Source organism: Grus americana, chromosome 21, assembly GCF_028858705.1.
Source record: "Grus americana isolate bGruAme1 chromosome 21, bGruAme1.mat, whole genome shotgun sequence".
Lineage (NCBI taxonomy): Eukaryota > Metazoa > Chordata > Aves > Gruiformes > Gruidae > Grus > Grus americana.
Genome location: NC_072872.1, coordinates 1,382,731 through 1,405,346, shown reverse-complemented (window position 1 = coordinate 1,405,346; position 22,616 = coordinate 1,382,731). Strand labels below are relative to the sequence as shown.

General features: G+C 44.1%; 1 protein-coding gene across 3 annotated transcripts; it reads right to left on the bottom strand.

Moving 5' to 3' along the window:
- Positions 1-41: 41 nt before the first annotated feature.
- HP1BP3 (heterochromatin protein 1 binding protein 3) lies at positions 42-22,116 on the bottom strand. 3 transcript variants are annotated; one of them, XM_054849423.1, is made up of 13 exons: positions 22,018-22,116; positions 13,553-13,752; positions 13,017-13,119; positions 11,423-11,573; positions 10,927-11,086; positions 9,714-9,857; positions 9,063-9,143; positions 7,273-7,427; positions 6,426-6,516; positions 5,584-5,743; positions 3,021-3,132; positions 2,010-2,147; positions 42-1,242 (listed from the first exon to the last, which is right to left on the bottom strand). In XM_054849423.1, the coding sequence occupies exons 2-13, from the start codon at positions 13,646-13,648 to the stop codon at positions 957-959; spliced, it is 1,677 nt and encodes a 558-aa protein (XP_054705398.1). In that variant the 5' UTR covers positions 13,649-13,752; positions 22,018-22,116; the 3' UTR covers positions 42-956. The 3 variants fall into 3 exon arrangements, with proteins under 3 accessions (XP_054705398.1, XP_054705397.1, XP_054705399.1); XM_054849422.1 differs by lacking the exon at positions 22,018-22,116 and adding an exon at positions 19,120-19,302; XM_054849424.1 differs by lacking the exon at positions 13,553-13,752 and having other exon boundaries at positions 22,018-22,114.
- Positions 22,117-22,616: the final 500 nt, after the last annotated feature.

The window sequence follows — 22,616 nt, the reverse complement described above, 5'->3', positions numbered from 1 at the left end:
AAAGCTGTGGCGAGGAAGAGAAAGGACACACAAAGCAGGCCTGGAATCTAGTTTCATTTTATTTTAGCAAACTGCATGTTCTTCACTTATCAACATCTCTACATTAGCAATTGTATAGCTCTCCAACTTTTCTTTAAAAAAGGGTAAACAAGAGGTGACGAAACTCAGGCTCTTGATCTCTTAAAAACATTTGAAAGTTGGATTCAAGAAGACTTTTATATATTTTGGTTTTAAGGTAACAGATGTGGTATGGAAACACTAATTCAAATCACCCGCCTAACCAAGAACTACCCCTTTTGCAGCCCCTCTGGCATCAGACCATCAGTAGACGGCTGCAACCTCCATTTACTGAAGATCTGACTCACCATCAAAACAAACCTTTGCTGGTCTGAAGGAGCGAAACGCGCTGCCGCCTCAGCCTGTCGCTCTAACGGCTGAGCAGAAAGAAACACCTCCAGGACTCAGTGCAAGTGCTGTATATACACAGCTTCTTCACAGAAGCGTTAAGGACCTCGTCATGCAGGGGGATCTAGGGAGGACTCTTCTGCCGTTGTACCTTCTCAATTAAGAATCAGTCCCTCAATCATCCTGTTCCTGCTGTCTAAAGATATAAAGATCTTCTTTGAAGAATTTTTAAAAGCCAACCCTCCCCCCCAAACCCAAGAGGAACACCGTAAAATGTACAGATTATGTACGTTCTAGAAAAGTCCTAAAATTATTGCAGAAACTAAAGATGACTTGTTCCAGGGGAGGGGCAGGCACGAGGCACAGCATTGAGATCTAACAAATGCTCGGGTTGGTTTGATTTAGTTTTCAGCTTTTCCCCCCATCATTCAAGAAAAAAAAAAAAAAAATTAAAGAAGTGTTTAAGCATCAGAACTAAAATACAAATGCACGTTGACTTATAAAACAAGATTGTGGATTTGACCATGGGATTCCCTGACAGTGGAAAAATTTTACTTTTTTGCCCGGAGAGATTTCCTCATGGTGGATTTGCCCTTGGCAGAGGGTTTCACTTCCTTCCTCCCGCTGGCTGCTGGTTTCTTGGAAGAGCTGCCACCAGAGGGTTTCTTGATGGCTGGGGCTGCTGGTTTGGCTTTCTTAGCAGGGGTTTTCACCTTGGGAGGGGGCTTCGCTTTGCCCCGGCGAGCTGCAGGGGTTTTTCTTGGCTTGGGCTTGGACTCCCTTCGCTTCATCGGAGGGGCCCTGCTCCGTGATTTTGGAGGCGGTCTCTTCTGCATCCTGTCAGATGAAAAGAAAGAGGAAGCATAAGATCTCAGTGGAGGCGCAAATGCTAGCCAGAGCAGAGCTGCTGTCGTCAATTTGCATAAATGAAGCAGATCTTGGCATCCTTGTTCTTTACCACGGATGTTCCTTTATGCAGCAGTACATTTCATTAGCTAAATCCCAAAGAGCAAGAACTCCTCCGGTGGATCTTGCCACGCTAAGCACTTCTCAATCGCCACCGTGCTCTGCCAGCAAGGCTTCAAACTCCTTTGTTAGGCATATAAACATACAAATAATGACAATGAATCAAAGTCAATTGGCAGAACCATTAAGAGACCTAGGCACTATCTCTCCTCTCTAAGTGGAATTTTATTACTTATCTTAAATCCACATTCTGAGTAAGGCAGGTTTCATATCTGGCTACAGAACTGCAAATAATACTGTAGGGAAAATTTGCCTAAGGAAACACTTAATAAACACAAAAAGTCCCACATGAAATGTCACTTTTGTAAAGCACCAAAGGCAACTTTAGGAGACTAAAGGCAATACAAAGAATAAATACAGGCTCTCTCCTCATCTGGAGGAAAAAAAAAAAAGAGATAAGCTTCAAATTATGGAATGGGAGAGATCATTATCTCTGGAGCAAGGCATAATTAGAAACTACTTCTAATACCTCTGAGCAACAGCCTTGTGGATAAGTAACCACACCTGTGCGCTCTACAGCTGTGACAGTCCCTTTTATTTCATCCCAAGGAGCCCACTGATCTCTCATGCTGCCATACCTCTTCTTTGGTGGTGGCTCTTCCTCCTCAGACTCCTCCTCTTCAGATTCTTCTTCCTCCTCAGATTCCTCCTCTTCTTCCTCATCAGATTCCTCAGAGTCCTCATCCTGTTGCTTCTCTGGGTAGAGCACATCTGGGCTACAAGAGGGTTCTTGTTAGAGTGCAACTTAGAGCCTAATCCACAAATACCCCCAAGACTTGTGTTTACTGCTATCCGAAACCAACGTTACTTAGTCTCTGCAACAGCAGAAGCGTGACAGCTTGTAAGTCACCAGGAATGCCCCAGCCCTAAGCTGCCCTTTCTCCGGTTCTCTTCCTCATTGCTCCTTCTGTGCAAACACAGGAAGGCAGACAACAAAGGCGCAAGATCAGACTTCAGTGATTCCAAATCCAGGCTGAAACCACCGAGGACTTTGTATGTACACAATAAAAGAAGGTGGGAAGCAGAGACTTTAATGACTACGCTGCTGTTCAGCTCTTCCTTGGACACTAAGTCACCATCCCTGGACTCCACGTGGCCCAGCACAATAGATACTCACAGCAGGAGAAGAAAGGCTGCTCTAGTCTCACAGCAGCTAATCTAGGTCATCTTCCCTCCTCCCACCTCTCCTCCACATCAGCATTAAGAAAGACAAATAGCTGGGTCCTACTCCTTACGAGCATCCTTGCATTAGGATCGCCACCACACTACCTGCTCATGTAAATTTATTTTAGCATGGGAACATTTAAATAAAATAAAAAACCCCAAAAGCATCACAACAGAATACCTGAGACTATTGAGTCCAATATTTTTATTGCCCTTAAAGGCTTCCTTTGCTAATGAAGTCAGTTTTTTGCCCACTCACAGTCAGATACCCAAGTAGTGTCATTATCTAGAGCATGGGTGACAACGTTGTGGTTCATCAGTTATTTTAAACCCTCCACATACTTCCCTGTAAATAGGAGGTTGGCCTACAAACTTCAGCACCGCGACACTTCCCTTGAACATCATTTTACAGCCAAGCTCTTTACCTAGGATAATAAGGGAAGCAAAGCTGAAAGGTTCCGCTGAAGCCCTTTCCAGAAATTTGCTCCATCCAGCCATTCTTCTCACATTTCTGCAGGGTTCTCTTCAGTAGATGCACTGTGGGGGGGGGGGAAATCAGAGAAAGGTTGTGTTACTATCTTTACCCACTCACTGCTCTCTGCCCTCCAAAATCAGAGCTGGAGAAAGGATGAAGTCTCCTTTGCCCAGGACACCTGCAGAGGAATGAAACAGCACTGGCGATCTGAGACTCATGATGACATCACTGAGTGCTTCTTTTTGCACTCAGCAAAGAGCAGCTGCTGCGTGTGGGACCCTGCTAGACCACTGTGTTTAGAAGTTTTAGTAAGTCTTATTTCAAGGGAATACAGATACAAGATACAAGTGTTTGTTCCTGAACACTCAGCAACTGTGGCTTTAAATTCTCCAAAGGAAGAAGTCAAGAACAGCGCGTGTTTTTGTTGTCACGATCAAGGGATCCGCCTTTATAAATGCATTCAACGGCACCATGTAACTGCTTCTGTCCAAATTTAATCCAAGCCTCAGCTTTCTTCACCCTGTTCTCCAAAGTGATTTTTAAAACAAGCCTTTACCCTGGTTTTGCTCTCCTCGTGTTCTAAATTTCATATTTCCCCTTTCTGTGGTTTGGTTTTAGCTTTTTTCTAAAAAAGGGAAAATATTTGGTCTAGAAATATGACAAATGCATTTTTTGTTCCAGTCTTCTGTTCCATTGTGCACTGTGTAAGAATTGTAACCGAAACTGTGCAAGTACAGGGGATCTTTGTCTCTGGCAAAGGGCTGAAGTTGTTTAGTCAGTTCAAAACCATTTTCAGCTGGAATTAGAGGGACCATTTACATCTTTAGCTCCCTCCAAATGAAGGGAAAAGCAAGGCCTGTCCTTAAGCACGTTCCAAAGAGGTTCACTTCAGGCATGGAAAGAGAAAAATCCAGAGAAATGTGCTTGGCTGAACCGTCATCTGAATCTGTTCTCTACGGTGCAAAGGTATTCACTCCAACCACTTATGAAATGCACTTTTATCAAGAACTGACATTTCACATCAAGAGGATCATTTGGGATAGTGCCATACCTTCACCAGCCTCCAGGCTACCTCTGCTGAAATGTTCTCATTTGAGTGGCACTGCAAGAGCTTGCCCAGCTAACTGAGTTGATTGTATCCATTAAATTACTAGTGTTGCAACATTAGGATTGTCGTAGTTCAAGAACTCTTTAAAAAGCCCATACTTTAATAAACAGGAGAAACATAAAAGATACGGCTGTGTTTACTCTGAGTATCAAAGATCAATAGCAGCACGTAGAGGATTTGACTCCAGTTATGAGGTATAAAATGGGGAGGAATGCAGAGCACTGGCTCTGTAGTGTGTACCCGCCTGCTTTTACATCTCACCAAATCTTCCTCCAGTTGCTCTTAAAACAGAGCAGAGATCATCAGAATTCCTCTTATGTAATGGCAGGAGAAAGAAAACAACAGATTGCAAGCTGAAATTTCCTTATCCGACTTGCGAGACTGGCAAGCACTGGAGGCTGGCTAAATACTGGCCTCTAAGGGCCAGGGAAATTTCCAATGGTCCTGAAAATAAATCATGCAAGGGCTTAGTAAGCCTGGAAACTCTTTTCCCTGCCCTGAGATGAAGAAGTCTCACTTGACATCAGTCTCTAACTGGCAGAAGACCTCAAGGAACTTCTTTAGCCCGCAGTGCTGTGAGGAAACCTGCACTGCTCTATATGTTGGTAAGTTCTGCATCAAACAGCCATGCTGATGCCGTGTTTCAGCTCCAGGTGAAAAGTGCGGGATCAGCAATCTCCTCTCTGGCCTGTGTCCTGAGGGATGGCACCAGCACTGTGACACCATGGTAACAAACTGATCTACTTTCTGACCTCTCCCCTCGGTTAAAAACTGCATCAGGGCTCAGACCAAATCATGCAAACAAGCCATTAGAAGATCTACTTTAAAGTCTCTGTTAGCATTGCTTCTGCTAATGCAAAAGTCAAAACAGACATTAGTGTCATTCCTGGGAACAAAAACATGCCAAATCTCTTTCCAAATACAACAGGATTAGTTTCTCTGCTCGCTTGCTTGACCTTTTACAAATCAGAGCCAAAGAAGGACCTCAAATAAATCAGCAAGAGGGGTGCTTGTGAATTTTTTAAAAAAGTTAGACTATACAACTTCTCTAAATAAAAAGCAACTAGGCACTGCATTTATGCCAAGCTGTAGCCTTTCAAAATAGAGAGAGACAGATGAAATCAGCTCAGTGATTTAAGAACAATAAACCACTTGAATGCTATTCCCCCTTCCTGGGAACGTGCTATAGACAAGAGAAACACGCATTATGTCTCAGAAACTAGCCTTTGTCAGGCTTGAAAGGAACTAATGGGAATTAAAAACGCCGAGCATCTCTGCAGCACAAAGAGCCGAGCAGCTGTCATTTCCCCAGCAAGCTCAACGGAATAGTTTAAAGGTGCTGCACAGACATATCTGCAGCTGCAGGACTCAGCATACAGAAGTGTTACACAGATTGGTACTTTACCCTGGAAGTTGGAGTTGGTCCCTGGGTGGTTTTCCAGGATATACTTCTTCAGCGCTGTGGTAGAGCAGGTCTTCGGTTCGTTCATGGCCGCAATAGCAGACAGGATGGCATCTTCCATCAGAGTCCCACCCAGCAGGGGCTTCTCCCCTGATTTCTTCAGCTATTTTCCAAGGAGGAAGAGAAAAGCATCAAGACAAAATTCTCCCAAACCAGGTCAGGACAAGCTCCTCTGCACCAGGTGGGTCGGCGCTCCTGCATTAGCACAGATATGTTTTATATTAAAACACTGCACAGGGAATGCTGCTCTCCCAGCTTTAATTGGGAGGACAGGCCTATTCAGTCAACTGGCCTGGAGTGCTTTTTATCGGTAACACATTGTCCTAGTCCCCAAATACACTGCAAGGATGTGGCAATCTAAGGGCCTGTCACTCAGGGAAGGAAAAAGATCTTCCTCCATCCCACAGACCAAATGTGCCCCAGAGACTTCTACGGCACAGGCATGAGAAAAAGACATTGCAGGCATCTGGGGTACCGAATGCACTTACAATTAGTGATGGAAAGGAAAGATTACCCCACCATCTCCCCTACTGTGCTAGTGAGTCAGAGCTGAAGCAGCCTGTGGAGCACGCTAAGTACGGAAGGCAGGGGGGTCTGCTCCAGAAATGTAGACCAAGAGGAAAGTAAGAGTCCTACTGCTTCATAGTTTGACAATTCCCGAATATGCCAGGCTGCTAAAGAAAGGTGTACCCAATAAAACTGGGGAGGGGGAGAGGGCGCATTAACTTATATCCAAGGCTTGTGGTCAGTACAGTCAACAAAACAAGATAAACTCTGGCTCTGACCTGGAATGTCCCAGACGCTCCCTTCCCTGTGATCTGCTCTAACTGGCCCTTCTCTACAGCTCTCTGCAGGGCATTCTTCAACAGCTGGGGTCTGAAATATAGGAGGATAAAGCTTTACTGACACATGCTGACAGCTTAAAAAACAAACAGAGAAACAATGCTTTATACAGAGTGTGAGCAGAGCAGTACTTACAAGTGGTATCTGCCTACATAAAGACATTTTAAATGGAGATCTGTCAGCAAGTGCTGATTACACGAGAAGAACAATGTACGTTAGCGGAAATTCAACTGCAACGCTTTCTTGGTGTCACTGCGTATCCAGCAGCAGACAAGCTTCACTTGGAAGGATTTACTCGTTTTGAAAAGCACATTTGGACTCGGTGGGCAATGAGTCAGTCAGCTCACAGACAAACAAGGGACTGAGTAGAAGCCCCTCTAAGAGGTGATGCGCAGGGTTTTCCTAGATTTGCTTCCTCCCCAAGCCTTGACCCGCAAACTTAAAGATTACTGTAAGCTTGTGCCAGTTCAAGCATCCAGGACCAAGTGGGACGAGATCCCAAGGACAGGCCTTCACGTCCAGGCAGCTAAAGGGATCTGGGTTTGGTTAAGGGCGGAGGTGCGTAGAGTAATGCTGACGTTGGCGTCAGGAAACAAAGATTCGGTGCGGAGGGATACAGAAAAAGGCACAGCTTTTCCTCAAGCTTTCCTGCAGGTTCTACAACGCAGAGCACCACCTGCCTGCTGAAATACCGAACTGAATCACCGTGAAGTGAGGCAAAGCCAGAGGCAGGCTGCGTTTCACTGCTCCTCTGCAGCTCTGCTTGCAAAAGTGTACTCCTGCACCTACCTTATATCTACTTTGAGTTTGGGGTAATACTGAGAGACATATTTCTTGATCAGGCTGTAAGAAGCTTCCTTCGGCTCACAAAGGCGGGTGAAAGCCAGCGGCAGGATATCTTCCAGCTTGACTTGTTGCTCCGCAGTCGAAACGGAAGTGCTTTTCTGAAATACACATACTTTTACACATCAGTGGGGCCTAAAACTCTGGGTTTTCTGAACCAGCAATGCACAGGTAGGGAAAAGTGCTCCTGACACTGGCCACAGATCTGCAAAATCAAGTTCTGCAAGGCAGCTCTTTAACAATTTAAAAAGTTTAGCAGTTTAAGTAAAATCAAGCAAATTTGGCTGGAATGTTCATAGGAGTCTTAGGGAAGTTTTACAAATATAAATTACTGAGTATTTAACAACATTTGTATTTTTAATAGTTTCCTTCCTCTTTCTGTTGACATTTTCCTCTGCTACCCTTCAATGAGAAAGGTGAAAATGATACACGCTGACATGAAACACAAAAACCATCAAAGGCAAGATCTGTTTACACAGGTCAAATCTGCCCAAAAAATGAACAGCTAAACAGGAGCGTATTTTTTTTTTCACCTGACAGAATGAAATCTTGATTGAAGCCAACACTCCCTTCTCCTGAAATTTCCTCCATCACTTTGTTACCATGAGGAGGGGATGATTGGGGCGGGGGGGAAGTCTGTTCTTTATACAGAAAAATCAGTGAGGAAATGTGCTGAAGTTTAATGATTTTGATGCTGGACAGCAGCTTTGCAAGTGGTCAAACGGGTGAGGGTGCTGCTCACCCAGACAGCTGCTCAACTGCTAGCTGAATTCACCCAAAACAAAAGCAAGCTATTAATTTTGCTGCAACACAGAGAGTGTAACTAGGAACAAAGACATTGATATGCTGCAGACAAGAAAAGTAATGTGTTAGCAGTTATCAGGTGCCTTGCTCAAACTTCTCATGGAGCCAGGGAGCTCTGTTTAAAAAGAAGTTGCACTGCAATTAGTTTCCTTCAGTGCCCTAGTACCAAGTGTGTCACTGTTTCCTTCAGTTTTAGGACTTTTGGTCTCCCCAGTAGCCAAGAGATAAGCACCAAGGCATTACAATACTCTCTGGGTTCACCCGTCTAAGCCACGAGGGGATCGGCAATTCCAGCTAAGCGTTTTGTAACTGCAGTGTTAGAAACGTGTTTCATACACAGGGAGTGGAGAACAGCGGTGCTGTGACCACGGACAATTGTGAGGACTAGGCTCAAAAAAAACCCACATCGTATTTTACTACCTCAGAAAAAACATACAGCCAACATTAGCAGCTTTCTTCCAGAAGCCTTAGGACATTTTCTTCTTCCTCCCTCTGCCCTCATAGCTGATGGAAAAATGTTCACCTGACAGTCCTGAAGACTGAAGTCTTCCGCTTACCCATGCAACAGATATAACAGAAACAGCAGTAGCATAAAGCTCTCTTACAATACCTGAGAGGCATCTCTCTCTACCAGGTAAAGACAGAAGAGGAGCTTCATGGTTATTCAGTTTTCTGCCTCTGAACCAAAGCCTAGGGGTTTAATGTAAACATTTTAAAACTAAGATTTTGATTATTCTACTTGGTTTTAATTTCTCATACTAGCTTTCTGATTCTGATTTTAGTGGTAGGGGTGTTTTAATTACTCTACTTGGGGAGGAAAAGTACAGCAAGGAGGAGAATATTGTTTGGGTTGGGGTTAGGCTGCATTTCGTAAGATACATGTGTTTCAGTGCAAGATTTTTCAGAGTATTGTTTAAAATGATCCATCTTACCTTTCTGTCTCTGGCTTTCGGAACAGTTTTTCCTGCATTAGACACCACCACAAAGCTCCCAGAAGCTCCTTTTCCTTTCACCTAGTTTGAAAGAAAGTCCATTTCAGTCTTTAACAAAGTAACTCAGAATAATAATTCTCATAATAATAATAGTCTCTCTGAAAGAGACAAATCAACACCATTACACAGATTTTGAATGCACTGTCACCCTGACAATGGGTTGTTATGGCAGGGGCCTGATTTGAACATGTCATTAAGATCAGAAACCACAGCCAGACATAAATAACATACTTTGCCGTCCTGACCAGGAGACCCCAACAGATATCACAGGCATAAATTACAGTGGTGAAAGAAACATGCTGCTGCAGAAGTGATGTTGTGAGACTCAGTTTGAAGACACATGCTGCTGCAATGCTATATGACACAACACCAAGAAACGGTCATAAATTGCACAAAAGACAACCGTGCAAAGTATCTGATTGACAAAACTATGCTGAAATTCTGTCAGTGTCTAACAAAGGGCAGACAGAGGTTGGTTAACCTCCACGAGGGAGAACATGACCACCCCAGAGACCTGCTAAGGGAGTTTAAGAAACCCCCATGTAATTGAGTAATAACACCTCCAGCGCTGCTCTGCAAAGCAACTCTTACCTGCCTAATGATTCCTCTCTCCAGCTCCCTTTTCAGTGCTTGCTTTAGAAGATAGCCTCTCCTCTCAAGCTCCAGGGAAGGGTATTTGTGGATGATGTATTTACGTATTGCAACGACTGATGCACCACTCTTTTGAAAGCATGCCTGAAACAGAAGCAAAAAGTTAGCAGAAACTACCTGCACTGCAATTATCTTGCTGTGGGCCTGGAAGAACAGACATTGAACGGATGCATATCAGCACAGGATGCCAGGGCCAGCCTTTTCCCCACAATGACTCAAGAGTATAAAATACGACTACGAAAATACTTAATTTTCCCCTTCAGAGTGGCTGAAGGCAGACAACACAAAAGCAGCACCACAAGCATCTATCAACTACTCCCTTATTCTGAAGCACTTGCACCTAATGGCTTAAACACTACATGCTACTACAAAATACAGTCACCTTTTTTGCTGCACAATTAGTAAGGCATTTTACTAATGTCAGATAGAGTAACCATTAATTCAGAACAAGTTGCCAATTCTTTTTTTTTTTTTTTTTTTAATAAGTTGGAGGACTGACTTTAGTAAATTAGTAAAAAACCTAAGTTGAAGTTCATATTTTGAAGATATAGCAGCTGGAAAGGTCATCTTGCAATTAAGGCTGGTGGGGCTGAGGCCTCCTGTGAAGGCAACATGAATGAACCAGGTCTCAAGGGGAGAGCAGCACCACAACTACGACAGCACAGGTCTCTTCTTACAACCAGGAGGGATACAGTAAACCAAGACCAACATCACTTTGGAATGCTAGTTTACAGTATTTCCATCTGTCCTGAATTAGAATAAGTTAACACTGAAAAAAGCATGTATTAAATAGTTGGATTAATCAAGGTAAATCAAGTTAAATATGGCTAGAAGGCACACCAAATTAAATGATGACAGCAATCGACCAGATTATGTCATCCTAGCTGTTTCTAATAATGTAATTCGGGAGGGAAACAAATTCTAAACAAAGAAAAAAGCTACAGGGCCCCTCATCATCATCATCATCATCATGGACTCGCATTTCAGCTCCATGGCCTTCCAGCAGAAGCATACGAATCTTACTCAGTAAGTTTCCTGCTAACACACAATACTATCATCTGTACCATAAGCAAGCTGAAATCGTGGATTTTAGGCATACAAATTATTCTGCTTTGCAACAGATGAACAAAAGAAACATTTGTCTCCTGCTTACCCTGATGGCCTCAGTTAAAATAGCATCCATTTTGGGACGTGAGGTGGCAGCCATCTGAGTTTGCTTCTGTGCTCTAGCTAGCTGGCTAGCAGAAAGAGTAGCCCATGCAGGAATGGTCTTTTTCACCTTCTTCTCCTTCTCCTTAGACTGATCCTTCTCGCTTAGGAAAAACACAGAGCAATAGTAAGACAAAGGACACTGTAAAACAAACCAACAAGTAGAACAACAACAAAAAAATCCCCTGGAACATCTGACATTGAAAATAATTTTGATGTTTCTATTAGAAAAAAGAGACCCTATCTTGATATTCAGCCTCATACACGTTCTAGAGCAGCAGCTACACTTGATTGGTAGCTTCTTCCTGAGAAATACAAGCACCTTTTTAAGGGACCCATCCTATTCTCCCCATCTCTCCCACCATCTTTTCTATCTCTAGAACCTGACTTTCTCCAGAATCCTTCCCAAATTCCTGAATTCAGCACTAAGCAAGCCTTACTCTTTTTTGGTTTCTTCTGAGGACTTTGTTTCCCCCTTCCCTTCGTTCTCAGGTTCCTTTGGCTGTTCTGCTTCGCTGGATGCAGCAGGCAGGGTTTCATTCTCTTGTTCTTCTCCAACAGAGGCAGATTCCTCAGAGGTGACTTCTGCATCTAAAAAGATGTGAAAATGCATCAAGTTACTGCCTAAAACTAGCCTCTATTCTTCAGGAAGGTGGGGGTGGGGGGAAAGCTTAAGAACACACCCCAAAAAATATGTCCCACCAGACAATTCCTTTTCTCTAATTTAAACAGATGATTTGAATGTAATTCAAGAAGCGAACAAAACTACTGAAAGAGCTTCAATAAGGTGCAATCAGCCATCAAATGGCAGAATAACTTCAAACAACATCGCCTAGTGTTTTCACAATGAACTAATTCCCCCAGTCTTCTCCTCTTAACTCCAGAAGTTACTGTTGCAATTGTCAGAGAGGCTTGGGTGGGGAAGGGAGGAGGAAATTAGTACCATGAAACACTAAGATGTTCTCCTAGGTTAAGGTTTACGTGTTTTTAACTCAGAAAGGTGCAAAACTATACAACTCTACAAGAAATTCTGGGAGATACATACAAGTGGCTTTGTTTATGGCCAATTTGTCTTCAAACACTGCTGTTTCTGCACTACACACTGTGGCACCTGAAGGATTTTAACCCTTCAATCACATTTTTCCAGGCAAAGCTTTAGATTGCACATGCATTTGCAGAAGCACTTCTCTATCAGCAGGATCAAATACAGTCAGAAATCAACTTACCAAGCAAATTAACTCCAGTATATTTAGCTGAGAATAGCTTAGAGACTGGGCTGCCTGCCAGATAAGATGCATGTAAACTGCCATTACCCACTTTTTGGATAAAGAGCTGTCTACCATGACTGCTCCATGCAGTGGACAGGTTCTCTGTCTCTGAGAAGGAACTTAAGCACTCCTGGTATGCTCCTGTGCATAGTTTTCCCATGGAGGCATCAAGTATTTAAAATATGCAGTGTATTACTAGTTAGTTTCACATGTAATGTATTTATTTATGACACCAAAGAGGACAAAGTCAGTGAAACTAACTGAATGTAATACTGAAATGACACATTCTGAGAAACTGAGGTGAGGCTGCTAGGACCAGACACATTAATATCAGACTAGATTTGATGACACATTGGGGTAAAATCCTTTTGTTCAGGAAACTAAAGAAAAAAAAATTAAATACTTTGTTTTTCCATTCATTAACTCCACCTTTTGATCTCAAGCCATCTTCCTGACACTCCTGAAACTTCACAATTTCTGCCTTTACTCTAAAGAACGCGCAAGCTTGAAAGGGATTATATTTAGCTATATTTTCACGTCTGGAGTGTCAGGGCTTTGCCACGGGATATGAAGGACAAAACAAATGGGTTCAGACTGAAAAGAGTGGCTGCAAAATACGACTTCCCAATAATACAGGAAAAGCCTGTGAAAAGAAGCTAAGCATTAGTAATATTTTAATCATGACGGGAGGTTTTTTCAGGAGTTTCAGAACAAAAGCCTATATTTGGATATACATTAACAATCCACTATAGAACTATTACCGTACCTGCTTTGACCTCTTCACCTTCAGCAGGTTTGCTTTTCGGAGGAGTTTCTCGGGAAGAAGAATTCACCGAGCGACGGATCGGCATTGTGTCGTCTTCAACTTTCTAGAAAAAGCATACAAAAATCAGTACAGATACTGAAAAAAGCAGAAAGTTTTTGAAATGGGATTAAAGTAAATCAAAGCAGCATATGTAGAAATATTCTGGTTACATTTGGATTTTTCAGAATTTTAAAAGACAGTAACTCTCAAACCAGCTTCTTGGAAGCATACTAGGAGAGGATAGTTTCACGTTTTACAGTTATAAAAGAAATAATTTCTTTCCAATTCCAAATTAAATGAGATGAGCATTTGAGGATTTTGACAAATACAACATCTCAGGGAAAGCAGGGAAGGGGAAGGAGAGTGCCTCCAAGGTTTATTAGACTCCCAATAGAGTTTCCTACAAGCAGGGGAGAAAGAGTACCGAGTAACCTTCCGCAGGACTGGAAGTCAAGGACTGATCCAAGGGCAAGCTTGGAGAATGGGCCAGCCCCTACCTCACTTAACTTGTCCGTGTGGATCAGCTGAGCTCCCGTTAAGAGTGGAAGCGCCTTATGATGCACGGGTTCAGCTTCAGACAGATCAGTCGCCATTTAAATTAATTTCTAGCCCCAAGTGCAGGTAACACTGTGGAGCCCCAGGTTTTAACCCCAAGGACTTTTTCCTAATGGTTTTCACAGTGCAGTGAGGAGTCAACCTAAAGTACAGAAAAGATGTGGTGTGAAAATTAACAAAACAAAAACATCTACGTCCATGTATCTAACAAACTAAAGATTAAAAAGAAAAGAAGGATAAATGACTTACAGCTTATGACTAACATAACTGACAATCAACACTTGCATTCAACAAAGATGCTAAAACATGTATGCAAACTTGAGTGCTATGGATGTAGCAGAAATGGTAAAGGTGTAAGCCAGACCTGCAGCCTGCTCCGTTAAAACATATCTGAAAGAATAAAGAGGCTCTTTAACAGAAAGCATTAACAAAAAGCAGACATTGCACTGTGCCTAAAGTAAGGCATTGAGGGAACTAGTAAGTCATTCACTTTGGGTAAAAGCGGGAGCTGACACATTGATCCAGCCTCTATCAGCCTGAGGAATTAAACCATTAAATCTGTTAGGCAGAAAATACAAATGCTGGGACCCGAACCACGTCTCTCCCAAACTAAACCCCACGCAATTTATAGAAATGAATGAGTCCTTGAACAAGAAAATAACCGTCAAAACAGCAGTCTCCATACCTTTTACAAAAAAATTAAAGCTTTGCAAAACTCTCCTCCAAATACATGCACCGTCATGGGCACCGAATGGGTTAAGCTTAGTTTAATCCTCATCAAGTCTCACCCCTTACTACCATTGTACTTCTACAGCCTTTCTTACCTGCTGCCCATGCACCTGTATCAGCCTCTCCTAAGGAGAGGCACTCCACTATTTCCATTGCAAAACACAGGATTTACTTCTCATTGAGTTCCTCTTCTCAGCGCCCCCTTTAAAAACCTCAAAAGCAAAACCTCACCTCTAGCAAACCAGGGCTGGACCCATTCTCCGCCGTTCCATCCAAAGATCAAGCTCCCGACTGCCTTCTTCCCTTCCTTACAGGGAAATAGCCAAATGCTCCCGATTTCTACCTATTCTGGATGTTTTCTTTTCCTTGGACAAGAAGGCAGACACCATAAATTTTCACTTTTAATAGGTATTTCCCCAGTCTGAGTGTCTCTCTCTTGAACAGAGAGCTAACATCACCCCGGCGCAGTTTTCAAGATGACTTTCACAACAGTTTCAGCACTTTGCACTGCATTCTCCATTGCAGGGGTGGATGCTCTGTACCACACCAATACCACCTCAATTACTCTGCGTTCTTGCCCAAAAACCACGGTCCTCTTATTACTCAGCAGCAGGGACTCCTAATCGATCAGAGGGATTCTCTCTACCTCAGTTATTTTCCCAGGCAAACCAAACCCCACCTTGTCTGCACAGAGTATTTTTGTTAAACCACCAAGCTATGTAGGTAGTTTCCATTCAGAAACCAGCAGCAGCGAAAGAAGAGTCGAGGGGAACGCACGTTAAGATAACAATGGTTCACAAGGACTAGTGATGCAAGAGACTGCATCATTGTACCCACAAGATCTAATCTCCTCTCCAATTAATAAACTGATAAATTAATAAACTAAATCCACTGCTGCTGCAGTGTCGTGTCAGGTGCGCACACCTATGGCACAACCGACCAAGAGACTTTAATTCCAGTCTGATGGCAGGAGGACTAGGCTCATCGCTGGGCGGCATTTCCACAGGAGATGCTCTAAAAGACATTCATCTTGCTGGCCATCTTCAAAATGCAGTGCTTCTGACAGCTAAAGGCAGTCAGTCCACTCCTGCAACATCTACAACTTCTCCTTTGACAGTGAACAGTCATTCTGAAACATGACAGTGAACTCATCCTGTCTCAGTACCAGTAAAACCAATGAGTATAACAGTGCCGGATGTTTTCTTCTGAGACAAAACAGAAAAACCAGAACACACTACATGCCAAAAACAAAATAAATGAGATGAATGAAGCTTTCTTATGAAATTTCAGGATGGGAAAAAAAACTAATGGCCAATTAGAACATACAAACTACAGCCCAGCACATTATTTTGGGGTTTTTTGCCTGTTTTATGGGACCTTCCTCCTTCACATGCGGAAAGCGAGAGGAAAAATTAAAAATTCCACCAGGCTTCAGCTCAGTATCAAATGTTTTTTCTAGCAAGCATAGCCTGAAGCCCTCTAAAAATTGCCAGCATTTTGAAGTGAGTGCTAAAATAACCAGTTACCGATCGATCCTCAGGGAAATCGGTTGGGGGCTACAAAAGATGCTTTCCCTGGGATTACTAACACACGCATACAAGCATGCACTGTGGCTGACCTGGTCCTGGGGTTTACTTATTCTTAAACTGTGTGACCTGCATGTCACACACATGAAAACATAGTACTCCCAACTTCGACTTAAAATTCCCCAAGTTCTAAAAAACCCTTTTATTTAGATCACAGTATAAACTACTCAAGTCTTTTTGCTCTCAAGAGTGAAACTTAACGCAGCACCATTCATAACTTCAGTGCCTACAATACATGCAAATAAGACATCATCCAGCAGAAATTCAGAACGACCCAAACAGGAGCTGCTCTTGCTTGGCCTATTTCTTTCCACAGAGGGATCAAAAATAGTTTTCTGGACTGGGTGTGAAATGTCAACTACAAACAGGCAAGTTTCTCAAAAAGATAAAGCAAAAGACTATTTGCAACAGCAATGCAGAAAAACTCTCCAAATAACTCTTCCTCCAAATAAAACAGAAGATTTACTTAACTGAAAAATCAAGTCGCCCAAACCACCTGTTACCTGGACATCCTACTTCATGTATGGGATACTAAGACATCTTTAACTGTGTACCATAGCTATGACTGCAAACATCACTCTTAATAGTAAACAAGTGGAAAGTAATAACTGTATTTTGCATTTACACAAATGTCAAACAAACAAATATTGTGCTTAGAAAGTGGGAAGAAGCCATCAGTTGAGGATGCAGGTTTTCAAGGGGGTTGTGGGGTAACTCTCATGTACACTTAAATCTGATCGACTGTCAGAAAAAAAATAATCACATCAGCAATGAAACAAACATCAGGATACCAACCTTTTCAAAAAGTTGCTTGAAAGTACAGATAGTAACTCCTCACATAGCTACTCACACTCATTTTCCCATGGGTCATTTGAACTGCAGATTCACAGGTTCTCCAACTATCATGAACTAGTCATTTCAAATCCAGCAAAGAGCTGATAGGCAACAAAACCCCCCAATTTTCTGGATTTCTAGATGAGCAGGAATGGTTGATAGTGTCCAGTCTCCCAGCTCGGGGAATGGTCACTAATGGAAGATCCAATCAAAGAATCAGGTAGCTTTCCATGAACTATTATGAAAAATATACCAATTTTGTCCCAAGCTATCAGCACATTGTTAGGGGAAAAAAAAAACCACAAAGGGAGGCTTCAGACAAAACACACGTATTTTGGATAACATTTCAGAAGATTGGAGTCACCCCACCAATGTAACAGACAAAAGAACATGTTAAAAAAAAAAAAGTTAATTTGAGGCATAGTTTGGCTGACTCCTTGAATTTCTGCTGACCGTAAGATTTTCCAGCTTATCTCAGACTTCAATTTCATTTGAGGGAAAATATTTCAGGATAAAATCAGGTCTCGAACATGGCAAGCCAACTGTCAGGCTGGCGGAAATACAGAGTCACAAGGACTCGGGGTAGGGTGTACAGGCTGAGTGGACTGAAAACAAATATGCAATGGAAAAATGAGAAAGCATATCCAATCCTGTGCCGTTAAGGGTGTCCACTTACTGTTACACGACACGTACACGGGTGATTGATGTGCTCTTAGACATGACCTGGTATATAGTACACGATGCGGGTCTGAAAATCAGGTCAAAAAGGGCTAGAAAAAAAGTTTTTAAGTTCTCGCAGATTGGAAGTCAGGGTGTCAAGGGATACAAAACCACCAACCTTACAAGCAACACAAGCAAGAATGACTGTTTATCAGAACGGCTTAAAAAGCAAAGTAATTGGATTTCAAGAACAGGCTATTGATTATCGTGCAATTATCTACTAGTTTCTAAAACTGAATTGAGTACAAGAGCATTTAAACGTCTCAGAAGCTGCAGAAAAAAAGCACAGGAAATGTTAATATTTTCATAAAGCAAAAATGGAAATTCAAACCAAACATGCCAAAATATTACCTTCTAAACTGCAAGTTGGCCAACTTTTTCAAGACTTCTGGCCCTCTGAAATCCTCAAAGCTCTTCCCTAAAAATCCAGCTCAGGTACAAGATACCTTACTAAAACCCTCTATATCGCTACAGAATATATCATCCAGCAACATCTTTGATACAAATTTGTTTTACAAAATGTATCTGTTAAAAGTTCTCAGCTGATTGCCTGTTTCAGAAAGATGTTCCAGCATTTACTGATCTCCCTTTTGTTTTTGTAGTTCACTGAGGTGCCTGTTGTCTTGATTAATTCAGACCAGTAGTATTTAGTCATTTAAAACAGTCTAAAAATATGCAGAGGAATAAAACATCTTACTGAATGCAGTATATGAGTTAGTCCTCACTTCTAATCCTTATTTGGCAACCTGCTCGGAAATTCACTCCCGTTTCACATCTGGCTGAGCATTACTTCACCACTGGCATTCTCATCACTTCTCTTGCCATTCAACAAGTTTTGTGCTAACTTTGTCCTGATCCTTACAGCCACCATGCTGCATGGATTTCCTGGGAGGTGTCCTAGTTAAGCGGACTTTTCAATCGCCTGCCTCCTGATTAAGCTACAAGGGCTGTATTTGCAACTCTCCTGATTAAGGTACAAGGGCTGTATTTGCAACTCTCTTGCAGTTGAGTCTCCCAGAGATCTGTTACAGGCTATCTGAGCCCCAACGCTGCTACAAGCATTATAAACCATCTTGTTTCAATTAAAGAAGAATAGTGGTCCAATACAAAGATCCAATAGCTCACCACTTGCCAGGCAAGAAATTCTTTGGCTTGACTAACGTTACAGTTTCTATTTCTATCCATTCCTTCGCTATACAGCATTAAGGAGGGGGACAAATCCCAAGTACGTTAGGGTTCAGGGGAAAACAGTGAAAACCTTTCACGCTTCTAGTTTCCAAACACACGCATTCCTACACACGGAGACCCAAAGGAGAGTTTTTCTAAGCCTAGAAATACATTTTCATTTCAGGGTAGCATTGAATTTGGACTCCAAACACCACAAATACAACCTTGCCAATACTGTTTGACTTCTACAGAGCAAAGTGAAGATTAAATACTGCCCTTCTGCACACACAGATGCTGCTTTCACTAAAAAAAAAAAAAATAAATAAAATTACTACAGTGAGATTGATGCTCTGCCTCCCCACCTGGAACTAAGCTCAGCACCTCGTCACTGCTAGGGTATAATACTAGCAACTCACAGTCAGCTCAATCTCAACAGATGTTTATTAAAATACAAGTAACAATCCATGCCTCACCTCCGCTATTCTCCACCACCAAGAATGCCAGCTCAATATAAAAGCCACTATAGGTTTCAGATTCTTTCTCCATCAATCTGTGACCTATACAGAAGACAGTAACAGCAGATCATTTCTGTGGCCTGAAACAATCTCTTCCTATACCCAGGAGTTTTTCTTTATGTCCCCAAACACACAGCCAGAGCCAGGTAGCGCGCAACTTAAATTATGCCACCATCATACCTAGAAACTCACAGAAACTTCAGCTAAGGGACTAATACAGAACAGAATTTCTCCTTGCATAGATGCCTAAAAATAATCCCTCTCTGCACTGATGCTCAGGACTGTGACAGTGACAACCTCTGTGGGACCACAGTTTGTGAACCATTTTGGCTAGTATGGTCCATGATACAGATTCTCCACGTGTCGCCACTGCCACAGGCAACTAAGGAATGAAATAGCCAGTATTAGAGTGCACAGGCTTCAGCTTTAAGTTTATAACACATTTAGGTCACAAACATAAAACAACTCCAACATGAAAGTCTACTGCTGAAAGTTTCATAGCCTCGGATGAAATATCTTAATTCCAGGATCCAGCATGAATTTTGACAAGCCACTGACACTCGAAGGAAACTTTAGGCTGGTAACATTACACACCAAGGTAAGAACATTTTATAGGCAACGTTCTCCTTGCTTAGATGGATTAAATTTAAAACCACTATGTAAACTCTCCTCCCAAACTATTACTTATTCAGCCATTGCTTATTATTCTATAGTACAAAACTATACGTAATAAAAGCTATGATTTCCTTGCAGTCTATATAAAAATCTACTCATGCCTAGAGTCTGTCAATGTAAAACGTCTTTTATTCCCTCTCATGGAAGTTAAAATCCTCAGAACACCCTGGGTCACTTGTAATAAACACTGACAAAAGATTCACACATCAGAGAAAAAGATATTCTGAAGACAAAAATAATTCAAGTAGTACTACCTGAGGAAAGCACATGAAACACTGAAAAGCTAATTAATTAGGAAGCACATGCAGGTAAAGGGGAAAAAGGGTGCAAAAGCCAGTAGATGTTTTCAAGGCATATACACCAAGTTCTTCCTCCCCCAACAGAAATTATGTGTATTTTTCCCCCCCTACCCATTCCTCATTTCCAAGGATTTCCCACTCTATCCACCCATCTCTTTAAGTCCCTCCTGAAGAAGGTAAGTGCTGTCCTGCCCAGCCCATCAAAACACCTCCATTCTAACTGAACTCACCAGCAATACCTTCCTCTCCTCTCATTCCCCCTACACACACTGTCCTCACATGGAAGAACTTAATAGTGTGACATTGTTTATAAACATGAGTACTTCTGAACCTTTCCCGCCTCAATAAGATAGCTGCTTGCCAAAGATTGTTGGCCAACTATTTCTTGAAGATGCTAAAAATACTATTTATGGTAAAAACAAACAAAAAAGTCACATGCTTGGAAATCAGAGTGCAACTATTACTCAAAAGGCCTGATAAGAACTGAGAAGCGACACGCTTGTTAACCCAGAAATAATTCAGCAGCCAAGTAAGACTCCTGAAAAGAGTAACCTGTGAAATACCACAGATAGGAGCAATCTGTCAGCCTCTGCTACATTTTAAAAGGAGTGAACACACCCACAACCCCACATTATCTAACTTTTCTTCTCCTGCAGCACAGGCTGAGCAGTCCCCTGTGATTTGCAGACACCAGTGACTGAAAATAGTTAGAATATAGGCGGGAAGGATTTGTTCTGAACAGCATGCCCAGTTTGGAGCTGTCCTCAGGCACCGTAAACTGGTGGAGCCCCTCTGACCTGGCAAAAGCTACATGAGCTTACACCAGCTGAGATCTGGTACACTGCTCCTTCTCTCCTTAGGTCTTTGCAAGGTTTTAACTGAAAAAAATCACAGTCCAGAGTGGCAATAAGGATAACGAACCCGGAATGGAAGCCCCTCTGGAACAGTCCCATTCCAGACTGGAATTTAATAGCCTTCTGTATGGAGAAACACGTGCAATAAGGGGAGGAGGGTAATTAACATTCTTTAACCAGGCTGTGACCACCACAGGGTCTCGGGGAGGAACTCAGAAGTACCTAGGAGCCTTACACAGAGGCCTGTATCCACCTCTAGCAGCACCGAGAGGGATTAAGAGCTTCTTTTTGGAAGCAGAGCCATACTGAAGTCTCAGACAGAGGTTTTCCTCGAGTGGCAGCACTTCTCTGGCCTCTGATGAAGTGAGTTTGCGGAGGGAAAAAAAAACCCAAACCCAAAACAGAACCAAGCAACCAAAACGCGGGAAGACTACCGCGGGAGCTAAGGCGCTTCCTAAGTTTATAAATAGCGAGTATTTATTGTGTCGCACCCCTATCGGCCCCTTCTGCCGCTGACCTTCCCCCCGCGACCCACGGCACACCCGCCAGTGTTTGCCAGGTGTCAGCAGGACGGGAGAGGCGGTTTGGACGCCCGCACCTCCTTTGTGAGAGACGACGAGGGGCCGGGGGCCCGCACCCCGCCAAGGCCCGGCCGCGACTCCGCGCACCTCCCCGGCCCGGCGACACCCGAGGGCCGGGGCCGCCTCCTTGGGCCTGGACGGGGGCGAGCCCGGCGCACCGCGGGCCTCCCCGGGTGTGAAGGATGGCGGGAGGCGGGGGATGAGGGGAAAAGCAGGCCGCGACAGCACCCCCTGTCCGCGAAGCGTGTCGCGACTCGTCACGACAGCCCCCCCCGAGGCCTGTCAGGGAAGGGGCGCGGCGCTGAGGGGAGTTCCCGGGCCCCTCCGGCGGCCCCTCCGGCCCTCCCTCGCGCCTCACGCGCACCACCCCGCGGCCTACCGGGCCCGGTCCCCCGTCTCCCCCACCCCGCCGCGGCGCCGGTGACGGGCGAGCGGGGGGGGACTCACCAGCAGGCCCGGCGGACACAAAGCGGCCCCTCTAATGGCGGCGGCGGCGGGGGAACCGGCGGGGGGGGGGGGCCGGGGCAAAGGGGCGGGGGCGGGACCGCGAGGGGGGGTGTGGCCGCGGCGCGCGGGGGGAGGGCGGTCCGCGGCTGCGCCGCCGGCCAATGAGAGGCCGCGGGCATTTTTCGAACACCGCCCCCCCTCCCTTTCCCCTCCGCCTCCACGTCACGCCGGGGGGGGGGGAAGGAGGGAGTCTGCGCATGCGCAGCGCCGTTCCGTCACGCCCGGCGACGACTCCCGCGCCGCGAACATAAGGGCGGGGCGGGACCGGGCGCGTGCGCCTCCTCGGCGGCCGTTAGCGGCTCTGCGCGTGCGCGCTCCCCGCCGCCTCGCTGAGGCGTTTCCCGTCTCCGTCCCCTGAGGGCGCTGAGGGGGTGACAGCCACCGCCCGCGGGCCGTCACCTCAGCCCCGCCGGGCAGGGGCCGCACCGCGGCTGTCAGAACCCTGTCAGAACCTTGCGTACCCGGGCGTTCCAGTTATGGAACGTTGCAGCGTCGCATTTTTGCTCCGGCTTCTTGCTTCGACCTTCTCCCGCCGTTTG

Bases quoted from the DNA above. Each gene is read 5' to 3' on its own strand.
- HP1BP3 (XM_054849423.1), bottom strand. From the start codon at position 13,648: ATGGCGACTGATCTGTCTGAAGCTGAACCCGTGCATCATAAGGCGCTT. The intron at 6,517-7,272 runs GTAGGTGCAGGA...CCTATATTTCAG, and splicing joins AAACTCAAAGTAGATATAAG to ACCCCAGCTGTTGAAGAATG. The intron at 2,148-3,020 runs GTAAAGAGCTTG...ACCCTCTTGTAG, and splicing joins TGCTTCCCTTATTATCCTAG to CCCAGATGTGCTCTACCCAG.